This window comes from Manacus candei, unplaced genomic scaffold (assembly GCF_025592945.1).
Source record: "Manacus candei isolate 608988 ecotype Guabito, Panama unplaced genomic scaffold, ASM2559294v1 h1tg000023l, whole genome shotgun sequence".
Lineage (NCBI taxonomy): Eukaryota > Metazoa > Chordata > Aves > Passeriformes > Pipridae > Manacus > Manacus candei.
The window spans coordinates 8,243,646-8,261,998 of NW_026138071.1; the positions used below are offsets into that span (position 1 = coordinate 8,243,646).

Genomic DNA, 18,353 nt, shown 5'->3' on the forward strand with positions numbered 1-18,353 from the left:
GCATGCCAAGCACAACTCACAGCAGCTGAGGCATATATATTCTTACCGAAATTCAGCACTGAGGTTTTCTGCGTGCAATCCAATCCACCAGTGAACGTCACTATTCGACAGCTATAAAAAAATGTTTTGTCATATGTTTAGCTGTTGTTGCTGTCTTATCAATGCATTAAAAGACTCCTAAAGTCAGACTCTGTATTCGGACCAATAGCATCTCCATCAGGTTCTAATGGGAAAAACAGGTGCTAAATCCTGCCCATGTTACTTCATGTCACTTCAGTGCAGAACATGATTTAGCTCCCACATTTCCACAGGATTGCTGATGTATCTTCTGTAACTTAGGAATTTACAAATTTAGGAATCTACAGCCTATCTGGTTTGAAAAGACACTATAGTCTAAGACCAGAATTTGTTTTTCCTCAACTCCTAAAATTAGACAATGGCAAATATTTCCTTTTAGCATTAATATACTGCTGATCCTTTATGTTTCCAAAATGCTTTCTATGAACATTTACTAACTTCGTATAGCTTATGCAAGAGATTCCTAGAGATGCTTTCCAGATTGATTGTTGTTCTCTTGAAAAGGTCTAGACCTTTTCTCCTAAAAGGCAAAGCATTATGGACAAGCCACAGAAAGAACACAATTTCAACAGCCACGTGTTATTGCTGTGTTGACTTGATTCTACCTTAAACCATGCATGGGTTTCACTTTCAGGGTTAGCCAGTCAGACACAGTTCAGATGTTTTTCGAAAAAGAAAAAAAAAAAAGTTCTGAATCTGCAGGACACTGGAGAAGTCATCCTGGCTCTGGGAAACATTTATTTTTTTGTCATAAAGAACTGAAGTACAGCCTGTGTTGTGCATCCATACTGTCCTTGGAGTTATAATTAAGATTTCTCTGGTTTACACCTTATTTAGCAATATCAAATGAAGAAAATAAGACATTTCTGACAAAGAAAAGACTCTGGAATGCTCTCTGATTTGGTATTGACTTGCTCCTGAGTTTAGTTTTCTAATCACAGCACTCACCCTACATATTACAGTTTTTAAAGAAATAGTGAAAATTGTGACTTCAAATTCCATGCCAAGAAATTTTGACCAGGTTTTCTAATGACACATGCAAAGTCTATTTGGACTGCTGAGTATCATTTTAGTGATCACCATACTTACTCCTGCTTCCAGAGGAAACTAGTTACAGTCACTCTGGGACAAACCTAGATATGCTGGGAAAGCTTAGCCAAAGCCAGCAGGCTTTAAAATAGCTGTGTATGTTGTATTCCGGGACAAAACTTCAAGGAAGTTAAGTTGATTTCCAGTGCCAAGAGACTAAACCAAAGCTGTCTCGAATACTCCACTCAGTCACCAAACTGCTTTTTCATTGCAGAATGCTCACAAACTGCTGAAATACCCACTAATTTTAATGATAAATCCACATTTAAAAAGATGTCTTATAAGTAAACATGACTTTAAAGAAGCATTGTGATTATCCATTTTAAGTGATCTTAAGTTGGAAAAATACATTTTTTTTTAAGTTATATGATTTTTCGTTCATAAACATTCCGTGTTAGGTAAGGCAGTAATTATATTGCATCACAATTTCTGGTATATGTGGAACAAGACAGTTTAGCCAGTTATGCTGTTCTTTCATTATAAGCTTTTTCTGTCATGAACTATTGGTTTAAATCCATTTCATTATGTTTTAATACAAAATTACTTAAATAGCAGGTAAAAATTATGCATAATTCCTTGGAAACTTAAAGATCCCATCTTAATACAACACAATCCTACTTACACTTTCTATTATAAGCTAACTGCAGAGAAGGCTGTGCACAGCATGAGCAAAACTAAGTATGGGTCAAGGGCTTTTCTACCCAGAACTAGTTGTTCTTTTAAAGATTGCAGTGCAATATCCCTTTACATTACAGCTGTAGAATTTTGTCCTCAGTAAGGTAGACAGACGATTTGTATTAATTTTTAAAATTTCCATTATTTTGGTTTTACCAAGAACACCTAAAAGTAAACAGACTCATTTTCCTGGGAATTCATCTGCTTCTGCAGTTATTTCTCAGTTCAAACCTGTTTGTTACATCAGAAAGGTTCTAGAGAAATTCTGCTGTAAACAAGAGGAGGGAATTTGGAGGCAGGTGTCTTTTTTATCCCATATAAATATCCACAGTCACAAAGGGGTTTAATACAGTAGACATCATACAAATCTGTGGACACTGCCCAAATCTGGAACATTGCCCGAGCTGGCATACACAGAGGAGAAGGTAATCTATTTTCCATGGTCATAAGCACTCACCTCTATTGTTTAGAGTTCTAGGTATAATTAAGGTGCAGAGAAACTGACAATCCTTCACTCTTGGCCAGCTCTCCCCAAGGGTAACCCTTCAAATCATACTGAAGATTTAAACTATGGAGACCATTTCAAACATCTGCATTTGCTGCCCACATCATGCTAATACACCCACTGAAACGTCCCTCGGTATTACTACCTGATGACCAGCTGCCAAATTACAGAATAGGAATTGAGCAGAACTGTGGAACTGTGCTGCATCAGTAGACATCCCAGGGGATGCAGAACCACTATGTGAGGAACCACAATGGATCCTCTTTGTCATGGAGGAATGGAGGAAGAAGAAGAAACAGAGAAGGATATACACCACATGTAAAACACACCTTTCTCTTTACCCCCAATTACTTTCCCAGCTTTGGGATAGGAAGCTGGTTTTTGCTCCTCTTGGATCTTTTCAGGAAGATTGACCAACCTGCATTAGCACAGATGTGCTGCAGATCTGAAATGTTACTTTCTTCTTTAGCTAAACAGGGTTTCAGGGATGGATGTGGGAAATGAAGACGGCAAGAGCATTGTTTTTAAAGTCAAATGTCTTTTGAATTCTACCTGGAGTAACAGTCAGACAGATATTCCAAAAGATGCAGCACAAAATATCCGGTTACTGCCTGAGGGTTTATTTTTTAAAAGGAGTAGTTTTTCTTACCTTCCTTATTTTATTTTGAATAAAGGCTTGTTCAGCAGGAGAATTTATTGTTGCCATTCCACTGTGAAGCCATTCACAGACAAACATGTAGGTTTCCCAGTCCGCAGGACTGACATGGAAAAGATATTCTGCTCCTTGATAATATGACCATGGCAGTTCTGGAAAACAAGAGAGTCAGTGGCGTGAAGGGGTAAAAACTCATTTCAAGTCTCATCTTTTTCTACCCCATAGCCTGCCTTCATCCACGTGTCAGAGGACAAATATGCCACAATGAACAGCAAAACCACATTTAACATATTTAACATATTAATTTGTGGGGAAAAAATGCACTATGAATAATTTTTTTTCTAATATTCTATCCCATAAGGCTGAAGCAATATAAGAGAGTTGTCCAGATTTAGCAAAAAGGCAGCTTTAATGTGATGGGGAGGTTATCAAACTCCTATGTTTATTACTCACAATATTCCTTAACCTAACCAGTGTAGTATCTGATGTTCTAGTGTTCCTAAACAACAGTGGTAGATTTTGATCTGTAACAAGAAATTCCTAAAGAGTCCCTTAATGTAAATTTTCAACTCAGAATATTTTAGTTATTTTACTTTTACCAAAGGCTTAAATTGTATTTTCAAGTTATATGGTTTCAAGATGAAAAAAAGAAAATGTTTTCATACCAGCTGTGTACCAAACTGGATTCATTGGTTTAACACCTGCAAAAAAAAAAAAAATCATTAAGAATATTGCTATTCTTATTCAGGGACCAAAAAAGAGGTTAAACATGGAATAAAATAAAGTAACAGCTGCACTTACTGAAAAACATTTAGAGTAATCTTTATGAATAAGAATGTTGAATAACTACTGCTAACTAACTGCTTATCTTGCTATACATTTTTAAACTAACTGCACACATTAGATCTGTTAACTGGCCAACTAATGCTAATGGAGTAAGCCATATGGCTTTGCCATGATTTCATGCAGAAGACCAATGAGAACTCCAGAGGTGGCAAAAACGTAGATTTTTAGATTTTTTTTTTCTTGTCCCTCCTGAATTGCAAGTAATGGGTATATCAGACAATGTATGTTAAATAACATTTCACCTTTTGGTATCTTGCATATCCATTCACGCTTTTCATTGCAGTGTGCTGGAAAGACTGTTCTGTTTACTTTGAACACACCACAGTTTCTTGAGTCATCTTCAGCATACTTGTTCTCCAAAAATGAAGATACAACCTGAAAACAGCACATTGATTCTCTTTCGCTGACAATCCAAGAAGAAGCATTTAAAAATCTCATCATGGAGAAAAAGGAAGGATTTAGATGTGCGTACAATAAAAACATCATAAGCAACAACTAAAGGACCACCTAAATTGTGGTGGTAAATGCAAAAAATAGGGTCCATAGTCATGTTCTGTCCAACTTTTCCATCTTATATCAGACTTCTTCTTCATAAAAATAATTCAATAGCTATGAAACCTAACAATTTTGTGATATGATTAACAGCAGTTGCCCACATTTAGCAGCCTTTGCTTTGGTTCAACATAGTGCATGATTGCACTTTGCACTCTGAAATGACTGAAGCAACAACAGCAGACCTGATGCTTTTCTTAAAACCGAAATTGGTTTTCAGTCTTAAAAAGTGACCCTTCTTCAGCTGTTTGATGTTTAAATCCCAGGTGCTAACCATTGGTATATCATGCACCATCAACATCTTCAAGGATGCAATGTCAAAAGCAGTATTAAAAAAGGAAAGACTTAGTTCTGAATGCGGGCAGGAACCTAACAGTCAAGGAACAAACAAAGCATGTAAGCACAGCTCTAAGGCTTTCCAATGTGTGTTGCATACCTATGTAACTATGTCTATACACACATGTGCACATGTGTTCACTCTGCATATGCCTGGTCCTGGGCTGAACACAGCCAGCTTTGCTGGGAAGCACACGTCTGCAAAACTTTATAATCCTACCAAGTTCCTTTCACAGTTGCACAGCCCTTTTGCACAAGCTGCTATTTTAATAGCAGTTTACTGTTAATACTATTGTAACAATTACTTTAAGTGACCATGTGGACATGAAAACAAAACAGTTTTTCTGGCCACCATTTGCTCACAAGGCTTATTTTTGTAGGTATGCTCAGATATGACTTGAAAGGTTACTGAAATACAGAGTAAACAGATAGTTACAGGTGTTCCATCAGACCACTGCCATGTCCCTCCAGAAAGTGCATTTCTTTTATTAAATCCAATCCAGAACTGTCTTTCTTCTGTTCTATAATGGAAACAAAGAAAGCAACATTTCTCATGCACTTCTTCCGTAGCTATGTCAGAAACAATTTTTTTTTAATAGTACAAACACACATATTAATTTCTTCTTGATTTCAATACATCATTCCCTAATATATTCCTTAACTTTTTAGTACCCTTGAAGTAAACTGTTTTTCCTACTAAAGTGTTAAATTATATTTTTCAAGATGAAAACATTTAAAATACGATTAAAATAGTTGAGCCTCCATTTCAATGGGGAATGTTAACTCACAAGAATATCGCCTCGACAGTAAGAGATGCTCAACATCTACCACAAAGATCATCTTCAAAACGAATCATATTATAATGCTGCTAATACACTTCACCTATTTTTAAGTTGATGTTAGAGTAGGGACTTCCTCAGACACTAGTAAAGTGGTGTAATAATCTACACTTAAATTGTAGATTATTTTTGCATATTAGTATGATTAAGATAAATCTTGTTGATGTTAAAAATATATTTACCTATCAAAAATTGTATATAATAGATTGTTTAAATATGCCTCTTCATAGATATGGCTAAAACTAGCAAGATGTGCTCCAAAATCTTGACATAATGCTTCTGCTTCATCCCATGTTCTTCTCATCAGAACTTTTTCATTGTGAAATATCTGCAATAAAATAAACATTGTCATAAATGTAGTTGATTTGAGAGACCAGTGGTTTCAGAAAGTCAAAAAAATCAAATATTAGTCATGTTTTTTTCTGAAGTAAAGGGATGTATATTCTAAGCATAGTTCTGAATCTTAATACTTTCATTCACTTTAAAAAGCAGTGAAGGATGGTAGCAGGTAATTTTTGTTTGTTGAGTGAAAGAAACAATGCATTTTCAAAAATGTTTCAGGAACAGCGTATCCCTAAGCTGGTGCAGAATCAGAAAACTTCAAAGCAAATTTGACACGTACCTTGTAGCAGTTGAGCAGATGAGGTTCTGACTCCCATCCAAAATAGCAGGAACTCAAATGTTTTTGAAAAGTAAGTTCAGGTTCTTCATAAGAACTGATTTTTTGCTTGCACAACGACATTGCTTTGAAGTTCTTACAGCTTTTCACTTCCCAATAACCAACGGGGTGCTGTCCTCGCATAGCCACACATCCCCCAGAATGGCCTAGACATGGGAATGAATATGTGTTGAGTTTCAGAATAAAGCATCCAAATTTTGTGAATTTTTTGTGAAATGGTTGTTTTATTAGCATGAGTTTCTGGACAAAACCTTGATGAAGTTACAAAAGTTGGAAATTCTTTGGTCAGCAGCCAGTTTATAAGCTCATCTTGGCTGACTTAAGCTTGTAAAATGAACCATGACAAAGGGTTCCTCTCACAAAATGCAGGATGAAATGCAATTAAAAACAGAACTTTTGCAAAATGCAGTCATAAAGCAATAAATGTAAAGCGTCCAAACCTGAGAAGCAATTAGTGAAATGGAGTGTCTTATTATTATGTCTCTATTCTCGGGTATTGCTAAGAGGTTTATGCTTCAAAGGTTGAACAATTGTTTTATTTTTTTCACTTTTTGTTTTGTTGGAATGCTTTCCTTTGAATTACCATAAAACAAACAAAATCAAACAAGCAAACCCAGTATCAACAAACTAAAGGGGAAAAAGAAGAAACCTCCATATACAGGCTCTTATTCACAGAAATGTATGTCAATCTCTGACCTCTTTTTTCATATAAAATGCAAATTTCAAACTCTGACTGTTACTGAATAAAACTCATGACATCTCTAGGATATTTTGCTGGGAGTCTCAGGAAGATCTTGAAAAGTCCAGAAAGAAATGTATGAAAAACATTATGTATGCTTTATTGATGTTTTTTGAAAAATATCATATATACAACAAATGTATTAAAGTCCATAAAGAAATGTATGAAAAATACTTCACTGGAAAAGAAGAATTTTTCAGGGATTAGCTGTCTATGCAAGGATGGCCAGGCTGTGGGGAACTTCAGGCACAAGTCTGTAGCATAAACCATGGTTTTTCTCCCAACTTTTTTCAGCATTTGAGCACATAAAAGAAACACTAGATTAATATTTCCCTCACCACACTAGCAGGTGGGAAGTGTGGCATCCAGCATCCAACCACATCTGGGAGCCCACAATAACAGCACCTGGGTGGACAGCTGGGAAGGAAGCTCCACAGCTTCTCCACAACTGCCAATTCACCCAACTCAATCCATGGTAGGAAGTTATGGAGTGGCAGATTTAAGTTTATCTCTCTGCTCTCTTGACCAGGCAGCGAGGAAAGGACTGGGACTCTTCAGTCACTGCTAAGCCACTGGTGGCATGGGGAAGAGAGCACACTCCCCACTCTCCAAGCCATTGCTTTTTTATCAGCATGTTACTCACGTGGCTGGTACTTGTTCCAGTTTGTGTAGCTCAACGAGCGAATCTTTCCTGCTGTACTTAGCCAAAAATATTCTCCTGTGTTGTTAAGGTCTTGCAATCCTATCCAAAAATAAGTTCTCTCAGATTTTACCATGCTCTGGATCATGCTGTTGATAAAAGCTTGTTCAAACCTTGATAAAATAATCAAAATAAAGTTTTTTAGAATACAATATGTAAATTGGTATTTCAGTGAATAGCTCTAATGAAATTATTTAAATTATGTGAGAAGAGAAAACTATACAAGAGGTACTTAATTTTCCTTATAGAATGCTGTGGGAAACTTCAGGAAAAAGTCTGTAGCATAAGTCACAACTTTTCTCTAATTTTTTTCAGCACTTGAGCACATAAAAGAAACACTAGATTGAGATCTTGTAAGCTCAATGCTTGAATTACAAGATGTAAAGACAGAACATATTAATGATGCACAAGTAAAAATAAGAAACTCCTTGTATGAAGGAGAAAAGTCAGTGAGGTCTGAAAAAGATATAGAAGAAAGGAAAATCTTTGCACAGAAGTATCCTTTTGGAACCAGAAACACACATGAGCACTAAAAAACCAGAAATGAAGGACCGAAAGCACTACCTGATCTGACTACAGAAAGAATCAATCACTTTTTCCTTAATTTCCTCACTAAAGTTTTGTGAGAGATATACACCTTTTTGCAAGTAATAATTGTTGCCTATAGTAACACAATTGTCACTTAAGTGCAATTAATTCTGACATAATTGGTATAGGACTATACAAAAATACTTCATTTAAGAGCACATTTAATCAGCTGCCTATGAAAAAACATACAGCAAAATAAGTTCCCAATTTCATGAAGACTTACATGACTTCCTGATTTTACACAATGTGAAAAGAATGGCTAGGTACCATAAGAATGACATTAATGTAAAAAATGGAATGTATCTGTAAAACTGAGAGTGACTCAGAACTTATATTTAATTTTCACTTCCTCTGTATGTTCTCTTTTTATATCAATTTTACTTCCTCTACAACCTACTATTTAATGAATATTTTAGGATCAATAACTGAAAAGTATTTGCATTTTTCACACCAAGACAACAAACCTCAACATTAATTAAAAAAACCAAACCCAAACCAAACCAACCAACCAATCAAAAAAACCCACCAAAACTAAAATAACATATTATTGCTACTCCAACAGTGGAACTGGGAACTAACATAATAATTAGTGATGGCTACACACAGAAAGAAGAAAGAAACTAAAAAAAAAATAAAACAAGCAGAAAAAGAGAGAAGACATGCTTCCAGGTATGTGCAGCATTCCCTCAGCTCCCTGCAACATTTGGGCTGCCAATGCTCAGTTGCAAGAATTTGTCCTTTGCCCTCCCTGAAAGGATTACTGTCACACTGCAGCACAGCACTGTACACATTGTGCACAATTCTGAAACCACCTGGCAAGACAAATTCCCATTGATGTAAATCCTGATTCGGGTAGCCTGTGTTTTCCTAAAATTTCTGGCTACCAGCCATCTGATTGCTGGTGGTTGTAGTACTTTCCCTAGCCTAAAGGGAGTGGATTTTTCCTCCTTGCGTTTTGGGGTTTTGGTTTTTTTTTTTGTTGGTTTTCTTTACTCAGTAAATACATAGTAGCTAAAGTATCTAAGTAATTAATCTATCAGTATTTCAGACTTCAATGGGAATCCAATATAAAGAGTAAATCACAAAGAAAGCAGAGAAAAGCCAAGCATCTGGACATCTGCAGAGGAAGAAGCTTTTGCTAAAGCTGGAACAAAGGTAAAATAGTAACAAAGCATTGGAAAACAGTGACAAATGCTTTCAATCATTTACTCTCTTATCCTATTTGCTGAGAATTCACATAAAATGCATACATAAATAAAAGCATTTGTAAAACATTGATATGGATGAAACCTTTATATATTTTCATTATAAAAATAAGCATATTTTCATTTTTCTGTATAGTTTCTAAGTATAAAGTTTCTTAAAGATGTCATACAGCTCTGTAGAAAGCATTTTGTTCAGATTCCTGCATGCTCATGTGTGCACATTGCTATAAGTGCTTATTAGCCTAACAGTTGCTTTTTTCTAAATTCATTCTCAATTAAAAATAAAGCAAAGCACACCTTTGATTTTAGCCAATGTTAGTAATTATGCTCCCCTGTCACACAAATATTATTTCATAATGGTAATATATTTTGCCATGCAACACTTTATTAAGTTAGAATAGTTCTTGTTAGAGGTATCTTCACGCTGTCTAATAGGATTAACTACCTGTTTGTTACTGATACAAGTGCAGATGGGCAGAAATAACCACTGGAAGCATGTTCAAAACTTCGAGGGGTACTGTCGATTTTGTAACAATATCCACCATGTCTTTCCCATCCCTTAAAAGAAATGAACATTATTTTATAGATTATTAATTATTGTATAGGTGTTAAAAACTTGATCCCCTTTTGTACTTCCTATCTGATGATCACTGGCATTGCTATAGCTCTTTTCTACTGTGGCTGAAGAGCAGTTACCTTCAAGGTCACTGAGAATGTGGATAAACTTAACAAAATTTCAAAGTTTAAATCCTAAAAACAAAATTTAAACTAACCATCATCCTACTCTAATAAGGCAGAATCAAAATGACACATTTTCATGGTTTATCAGATGAGCCAGAACACTGAGTCGGTCTGCCTCATTTCATCTCATTATTAATCTTTTATTTCTTACTATTTTACATCCCACAGTGTCCAGAAGACATCACTGGGACTGGTGTGAGCTCTGCTGGTGTGATTTCATGTGGCATACCTGCCTGATTGCATGTTTTAAACAATCCATAGAATAAAGAGATAATACACTATCTCTGTCCAATCTATCTTGAAGCCACACACAGAGAGGAGAACCAGATGATCTCACTTTTCCATGAGGAAGGTGCTGCTTGCAGGGAAGGTCACAAAATAGCACAATGGGGAGCAAGCCACAGGACCCAGATGGACACCATCAAACACTGCTTGATGGTGATGTTAACAGCAAAGGAGAAAAGAAGGGAAAGGGATAAGCTCCAGATCAAATGAAGACCTAGCTTTAGAAAGTTAGGCCAAAAACTAGCAAAACAAATATATTGAACGCTGAAAGTAAGTTGACAAAACAAAATGTCTGAAATCAATCGTAGCTTTGAGTACACTTAATACTGACTTCTTTGATTAACTAAATATAACTTTTTTCACATTGGAAAGAAAAGGATCTATCAAAGCCAAAAGACCAAGAAGAGGTTTCAGCATGTGTTTTTACAGGGTGTGAAACATCAGCAAGCAGAAATTTATCCTGAGTGGGAAATTTGCCAGAGCAGACTGAAATACTTATGACAAGTGACTCAATGTCTTGAGTCTCGAGTCTGAGAGGCAGAGGATTGAGAAGCTGAAGTGCTGTCAAACTGCTGACTACAGTTGGTCAATGAAATCTTGATGCTCTGGACTATTTTACCTGGTCAGGACTGTGAAAAACCTTTCTCACACTAATAACATACAAAATTCTTGAGTGCTGAAATACATAGGTCCAAATTAAAATAATACAATTACCCTAAACTTTTGGAAATGCTAAGCTGGAACAAAGCAGTAACTTCCATAATGGTATGAGAAGAACGCTGGATCTGACCACTGTATGTCTGGGGAAATACTGCAGCTGACTCCAAACAGTTCAGCTTCAACCTTCTTATAATTCAATTGAATTGGTTGTGTTTCTTCATTTCTCAAGAAACAGAACATGAAATTAAAAAAAGGAAGGCAATGAGCTAAAGAGTAAGGCAATTAGAGAAGAGAGATTTTTTTCCGCTAGAGTTTTGAATAAAACAAAGTCTAAAAATTTGGTCTTCTCGCAGTGTGAAAAAGAACTGATGGCAAATGAAATCATACTTTACATGCTACTTTTTTACTAGCAGAATGCAGAGCCTAAAAGCCTGAAGACCTGATGCAATGTCCTAGTGACACAGCTGTGCTCCTTCCCATTTGTGTCTGAAAGCAAACGGAAAGCTAATGCACAAGTGGAAGAGTTCACTCTCCATGTCAATGGAACTGATTGTTTTTCACCCTGACATTCCATTTCAATGTACGAAAACCATGTGTGGGATGAGGCATCACATAACAGTCATTATTTGCACAGATGGTGGACAAAAGGGGTTTCACTTTTGATCTAGAAAAAATAGGAACTTGGGTCACAACCACTGACAACACATCAAGCCATGAAAGGCATCTTTTGAAAGCTTTTAATATTACATTAAAATTTAGTTTACATACTTTTAAACTAAACAGATTTTTTCCTAGCAAAACATGCTGTCTTTAATATGAAAAACTACAATTATCTACATCTACTACATATTACATCTACATGTTCTGTAGCTGTATTTAGAGGTTTCCCATATAATTCTATTTTATAAGTATGGTTCTAAAACAACCACAAACTCCCTTACCTCTGGACAACTTGATCCCAGTTCAGGAGAGACATTATCAAATTCCCCTGCTTTTTTGCAAATGTAGAAAGATCTGTCTTCACATTTTTTTATCTTCCAACGTCCCTCCTAAGGGATAAAAAGAAGTATATTCTGTACATATTCATATTCTCATGCATATCTATACACATATTAGATTACAATCTCTCCTCCTCTTTTAACTCTTCAGTAAAAAATAAATAATTTTTCTCACTACATATATTTGTCCTTAGATAGACCATTTATTTCTACCAACACTGTCGGCAGGATTCTCAAATCAATTATACAAATGGGTTTGTCTCTTTGAATCAGACTTTGGGATGTAATTCATCTTAATGAACTAACATTATGGCCATGCCAGAGCACTTACTTTCTTGCTAGTTATCATAGTTCTTTGTAAGATTAATCTTTATATTTGAACAGTCCTTACTCAAGATATTACAAAGTTTGTACCATATAATTTTTGCAGATCTGTAAATCCTGGATATGTACCAAAAGTAATGCTTGAAAATTTTTATCTTGAACCTCCTTTTCCTTTGTATTTTTCACTTTCATTTGTTTGTTTACACTTGAAAACTGAGTAAACCATGACTTCGTGAATCTAAACCCCACAATTTTACCAAAGTCCTATTTTCTGCTTCCAATAGAAACCTACTTTTCCAGGTCATTGGAAATTGCCCCAGCTTTCCCCTGAATTAAAGATTGCAACCTGGACCCACTACCGTAGAGACAACAGAAACTCTTTTTAATACAGTTTTCACACTTAGTCAGAACATACTTTGCAAAAAAGAAAAAAAAAAAGAAGATTATAGTGTTACTTATGTAAGTCATGTATTAGTGCATTTAAGTACTGTTATTTATAAAAGTAAAGTAAATGCATGACCAAATTACAAAAAAATTGACAGTGCCATAAATACCAATAGGACAGGACATAGTGTTGTTTTAACATTACTCTCACTTTTACAACCCCTGGTTAATTTCAAGTCAATTTTCCTGCTGTAAAGTTCTATAATTTCATGTAGACCTAGACTACCATGATTTTGAAAAATGTTACATAAAATTTATTGATACTGACACCAAGATAATATAGGCACAGCTGACAGTTTTTCAAAACATGAATTTGAAGCTTTCAAGACAAGAACTGATGCATCATAAATTATGATACATACTACTTGGATTTTAAAATACTTTATCAAACTACCCACTCATATTGGTTCTCTTCCATTTGGCAAGCTTTACGTATGTACCATTTTTTATTGAACATAAGTTCAAAATCTATGATTAATTTTCTGTGCATCAGCGCTGGAAAACGCATTGGTTTCTAAAGGCTACACTGCATTTGTCCTATAACATGAACATATTAAGAATCAAAAAAGAAAGTCATACTCCAGGTCATGGTTTAAAGAAGTACGCATAGCAAGAAAAAAATTATTATGACCTAAAATAAAAGTGTCTAATTCTTTCAAAAAGAAAACTTACAGATCCTTGTGCTGAAACACAGAGTTGTCCTGTTCTTTGAAAGGTGTTAGGTTCTTGGCTATGCCAATTAGAGAATTTTACTGGGGTGCTATCTGACCACTCAAAAACAACAGGGGTGTTATTACTGTATAATCCAATCCATGTTTCAGTTACATTTTCTGTAAAAGAATAAGTGAGTTCAGATTTTAATGGTGAAGTAATAAAGCCTGTTTTTCTTGTAATATCAACACTACTATTAAAAGTTACTCATGGGATTTTCATAGGAATGTCCTTCTTTCAGGGAAAAAAAAAAGCTGTATAAGCTTTAGGAAACCCTACTGATGAGATTATGTTCTACTGCCCTCGAAAACCAAATTGTTTCAAAAATAGACCAATATATGCAATAAAATATGCTTTGAAATCCTGAAAAAATACAAATTAGGAGCATATGTTCTTTTCTGAAGTGAACGGTGGAGAAAAACTGACATTGAAGTGAAATATTTCTTCTTAAAATCTTTCCATGCACATTGAGCTTTAGGTTTCTCCGAGTGCTTATAGGCTCCAGTGACAGCACATTTGCAGCCACAGTGGCTGACAGACCTAGGAAGGACAAGGCTTGCGGTTTGATGTTATGTCTTACTTGGCCAGTTACTACAAACAGAAAAAGCAGTCAGGCTTTCAGACCCCTAAGCCCTTCTTCTGAAGACAAGCCTGAAGCAGGCCTGAGAGAGAAGCAGCAGACTTTGAAGCTGAATATAAGTTGAGAACAATTACATCTACCCATTGCAGTATCACTGGAAATAATGGTATTTGGTATCTATGGAGGGGTGGAAGATGATGCAGTGGTTAATCTCCTAATCTCCACATGTGACTGTGCCCAAACTCTGGGAGGCTTAAACTCCCAGCAAAACTGTGCAGCTCTGCCAGTACACTGATGTCAGTGGCAGGCAAAAAATATTCGCTTTTCTTTGTGGCTGTTATGACAACAAAAGTCTTGGCATTGATGCATCAAAGAGCTTTTGATCGTTAAGTTCCTTGTATAATTATGCTACCTCTTAGGACAATGGGAACCAGCAGAACTCCTTTGATACACCCTGCTGACATCAAAGGGACTCTGACCTCATACTAGCAGCAGCAACTTTACAGTGTGGATGAGGCCAGCTTGAAAGCAAAACACAAATTGAATTGGTTTTGCTTCTATGCACAATTCTACTATAAGGTTGATCACTGAATATTTTGCAACAGTTTGCAAAATAGGCAAGAACAGGAAAGGACAAAAGCTACCTACGTTTACTGCAGCCTCACTGTGTCTAATCTGTGGATTCATATTTTAAGAATTGTTACTGGAGAAGGTGACTCTATACATTTATAAGACTCCTAGGAGCAGCATGATCATGTTTTCTTTTTTTGTAAACATAATTTGGGCATGCCATGTGATATAGTGCTTAGATGGCTAAAAATGTTAAAGGCTGCACAAAAGAGCACCACAAAACACCAAGAAACACTGCATGCTTGAACTCCCAAAACTCACCACTTTCAAGCAAGTTAATTAGCAGCTCTTCATCTGCCATGGAGGATATACTAATGAGCCTGCTATTATCAGTTTGGCATGAGAGAGAAGCATCGTTCCAGGTCTTCTCCTCTTTATGAAGTCTGTAGCAGTTGCGATGGTGTGGGTACCAGCCAGTGTCACAACGAGTGGCATAATACTTCCATGTATCTTTTAATTGAGCATACAAAGTTCAGACATATTAGACAGATTTGCCAAGGTTATGCTATGTTCGTAACACATTCAGAGATTTTTTATCTTTTTTTAATCTTCAAATGTTGAAAACAAAGTTTTCCAAGATGACTTACGGAGGACAAAACACATCCTCTATGGAACATCACCTACCAAGCAAACTGAAATTTGTTCCACTTTATTTGATGATTCAACCATGTGGGCTGCTGGACTAGTGCAAACACTAATTCAGCTTAAAACACATTGTATCTCCATTATTACTTCTGAACGTGATTCAGAAACAGATAAAGCTTTTTCAGATGCATTACCTACAAAAAGTTTGGCTAAGTCTTTCCTCATTATCTGAAACAAGCAGCCAAATTTTCTTTTAAGATGTCAGGAAGAAGTTGAACCCATGTAAATTGCTTTTATTTAGTAAATGTTTATGTTAGAATAAACTCAATTCTGTGTTTAACTTGCACACAGAATGGCAGTCTAAGTCATTCTATGTACTATATATCCTATATTCACTATATAATCACAAATAATGCTTTTTTGGTATATCAAAAGTACAGCACAGCATAAAAATAACTGCAAATTTTGAGCTGCATTTATATAACTTTCTTTTCTGTGTGCCACTGATTAATTCCATCCACACTGAAAACCTGTTTTTCAATGTAAATCCATGGTTCTTATTGTAATATAAACAGAATGAGCATTTTGATCACGGAAGGAATCCATTAAGTGCTATTTATATTAAAATTATTTGTTAGTTTTAGGATTCTCAACATGTTTTCCGCAACTGAATTTAAACAGAAGAAAGTGTTAATACATCAGTTAAAATAAACTTTACCTATCAAACTGACACATTTAGTGCAGCTAAGACTCTGTTCTGCTGACTTTATATTCAAGTGGCTTCACTTGTTCTCCCTGCACACCCACAAATAAGATACAGTAACATTAAGAGACTTACCCAATGTTTCATGCTCCATCTTATTTAAATATTTTTTGCATACAAAAGGCAATCCAGATTCACATAAATAACTGTGCCAGCCATACTTAGATTTTGGATTAATCACTGCACAATGATTTTCTCTAAAACGGTTATCAGAGACATCTGCAAACACATTTTTGAGAAGCACAAAATTATAAAATATCAGTTCTTACTTGTAAAATGGTGTTGTAGGGTTCTCTGCATCTTATTGAATGAAGGTACAAACATCCCTGCACACCCAAACTTCTAGTAATATTACACCAATACTATGGAGAGTTGAACACTGACCATGAATTACATGTGTGGTAATGCCTCCTTGGTTGCACTTATCAGATGAGAGGCTGAAACAAGCTCTAGTGTCTATGTTATGTCTGCTGATAGACAGACCTTAAAATGTAGCAAACCAAGTCACAAAGCTCATGTTAATGTGCAAATGTTAATTACAGCATGTTAACATAAACAAATCGAAACTCCTTTCCTCCATGAAACCAGCTACATTTTCTAAATATGCAACTGGAATCTTAAAAATACTTTTAAAAGTAAATGACAAAAGGGCTAGACCATTAATGTTGTGAACAGATCTAACCTCAATTATGTTACATCCCTAGAAAGGCTTTCAGTTAATGAATATGAACTAATATTTCAACAACAACAAAAAAATTCACTTAATTCAATTTTCGAATATAGCTATAGGAACAGCAGTGTATGCTGCTATAACATATGCAAAAGGAACAGCAAGTACTTGCTCTCCAGTTCACAAACACCAGTGGTGCTCCATCCGACCACTGCCAGCCAGCATCATCATCCAGGCGATTCAAGCCCATCCACAGCATCATGTCTGTGGCATTTAACTGCCCTGAAAAAGAAAAAATAAACAAAGTATTACTCCATGCTTTCCCCGTATTTTAAAATATCTACAGACACATCTGCTCTCCTAACTTGTTACTTTGTTAATCAACACAAAGATGAAAAGGAATAAACTCAGAAGTCTGAAATCCTTCAAAGGCCACTCATCCTGCAAACCTTTCCTGCAGAAGTTGTTGCTGACCTTAGAAGTTAAGTCTAGAACAAGCAGCTACATAACAGTTAGCTTGTTTCAGCTTTCCATAAACCAAACAACTTTCAGTCCCCTTACCGTCTTGTATGCATATCAAAAAGCTAATTAAATAATTTTTAAAACTTCCTGTTAGTTTATATCCTGCTATTGAAAACCAGTAATAATGGGAAGGAATGGGCAAGAAACCCAAGGCAACCTTTTGCATTAGAGCTCTACCACCCATTCCTCAGCTTAATCTTCTCCACATACACTAAAATACCCACAAAAAGCCATGCTGCCAGAAGGCTCTGCACATTTTTTCTGAGATGCTCGCTCCATAAACGTTCTTGTCATTCACATTTGGTGAAATTCAGCTTACAAAGGAAACTTAACAGAAGAAAGGGACACCAGGGTACATTGCAGAGAAGGTAGATACCTGTATAATTCTCCAAAACAAACAAACACACTCCCTAACCACAGCTGCAGAATGAATGGGAGTCCTTGTGGGGAGGGATAATTAAGAAAATTACAGCCCTGTGTAACACATATCACCACTTCTGCACTTCAGTTTATTATGGTGGGAACTTACCTTCATCCTTGCTTTTTCAAACAGCTGCTGAGGTGTGTTACATGATAAAGCCCCACAAGCAGCAGTAGGAGAGACATCACACAGAGTATTAAGCTCCAAAATGTACCCCTTTGCACGGGTAAAGAGGAAACCAACTACAGGTTTCCTACAAGGTACCCAGAGAAATGCCTACTTACTGCTTAAGTTACTTATGTAGTTCTGCTCTTCGGGGTCAGTGACACTCAGCAGGTCTCCTCCTTGCAGCTGACAGGCGGCCCGTGCCTCACGCCAGCTCAGCACAGACACAAGGTTGAACTGGTAGCAAATGTGTGTGTTGGGGTTCTTCTTCCAAAAAATGTCACAGCCACTCTCTACCCAAAAACAGACTCGTCACCAACATTCCAAGACTCCAAACTAATCAGAAACATAACACCTTGAACAATTCA

General features: G+C 36.1%; 1 protein-coding gene across 4 annotated transcripts in view; it reads right to left on the reverse strand.

The window, feature by feature from the left end:
* Positions 1–18,353, reverse strand: part of LOC127471244 (secretory phospholipase A2 receptor-like) — a 104,339-nt gene that overhangs the window by 78,255 nt on the left and 7,731 nt on the right. For all 4 annotated transcript variants that reach the window (XM_051787991.1, XM_051787990.1, XM_051787993.1 and 1 more), the window contains exons 4-18: positions 18,105–18,278; positions 17,046–17,159; positions 16,283–16,426; positions 15,121–15,309; positions 13,611–13,768; positions 12,114–12,221; positions 9,932–10,044; positions 7,637–7,806; positions 6,198–6,400; positions 5,758–5,903; positions 5,173–5,257; positions 4,091–4,223; positions 3,668–3,703; positions 2,997–3,154; positions 47–111 (exon numbers count right to left, since the gene is read on the reverse strand). In XM_051787991.1, the coding sequence (XP_051643951.1) occupies positions 47–111; positions 2,997–3,154; positions 3,668–3,703; positions 4,091–4,223; positions 5,173–5,257; positions 5,758–5,903; positions 6,198–6,400; positions 7,637–7,806; positions 9,932–10,044; positions 12,114–12,221; positions 13,611–13,768; positions 15,121–15,309; positions 16,283–16,426; positions 17,046–17,159; positions 18,105–18,278 (1,996 nt within the window). The remainder of the gene's footprint in view (positions 1–46; positions 112–2,996; positions 3,155–3,667; positions 3,704–4,090; positions 4,224–5,172; positions 5,258–5,757; positions 5,904–6,197; positions 6,401–7,636; positions 7,807–9,931; positions 10,045–12,113; positions 12,222–13,610; positions 13,769–15,120; positions 15,310–16,282; positions 16,427–17,045; positions 17,160–18,104; positions 18,279–18,353) is intronic.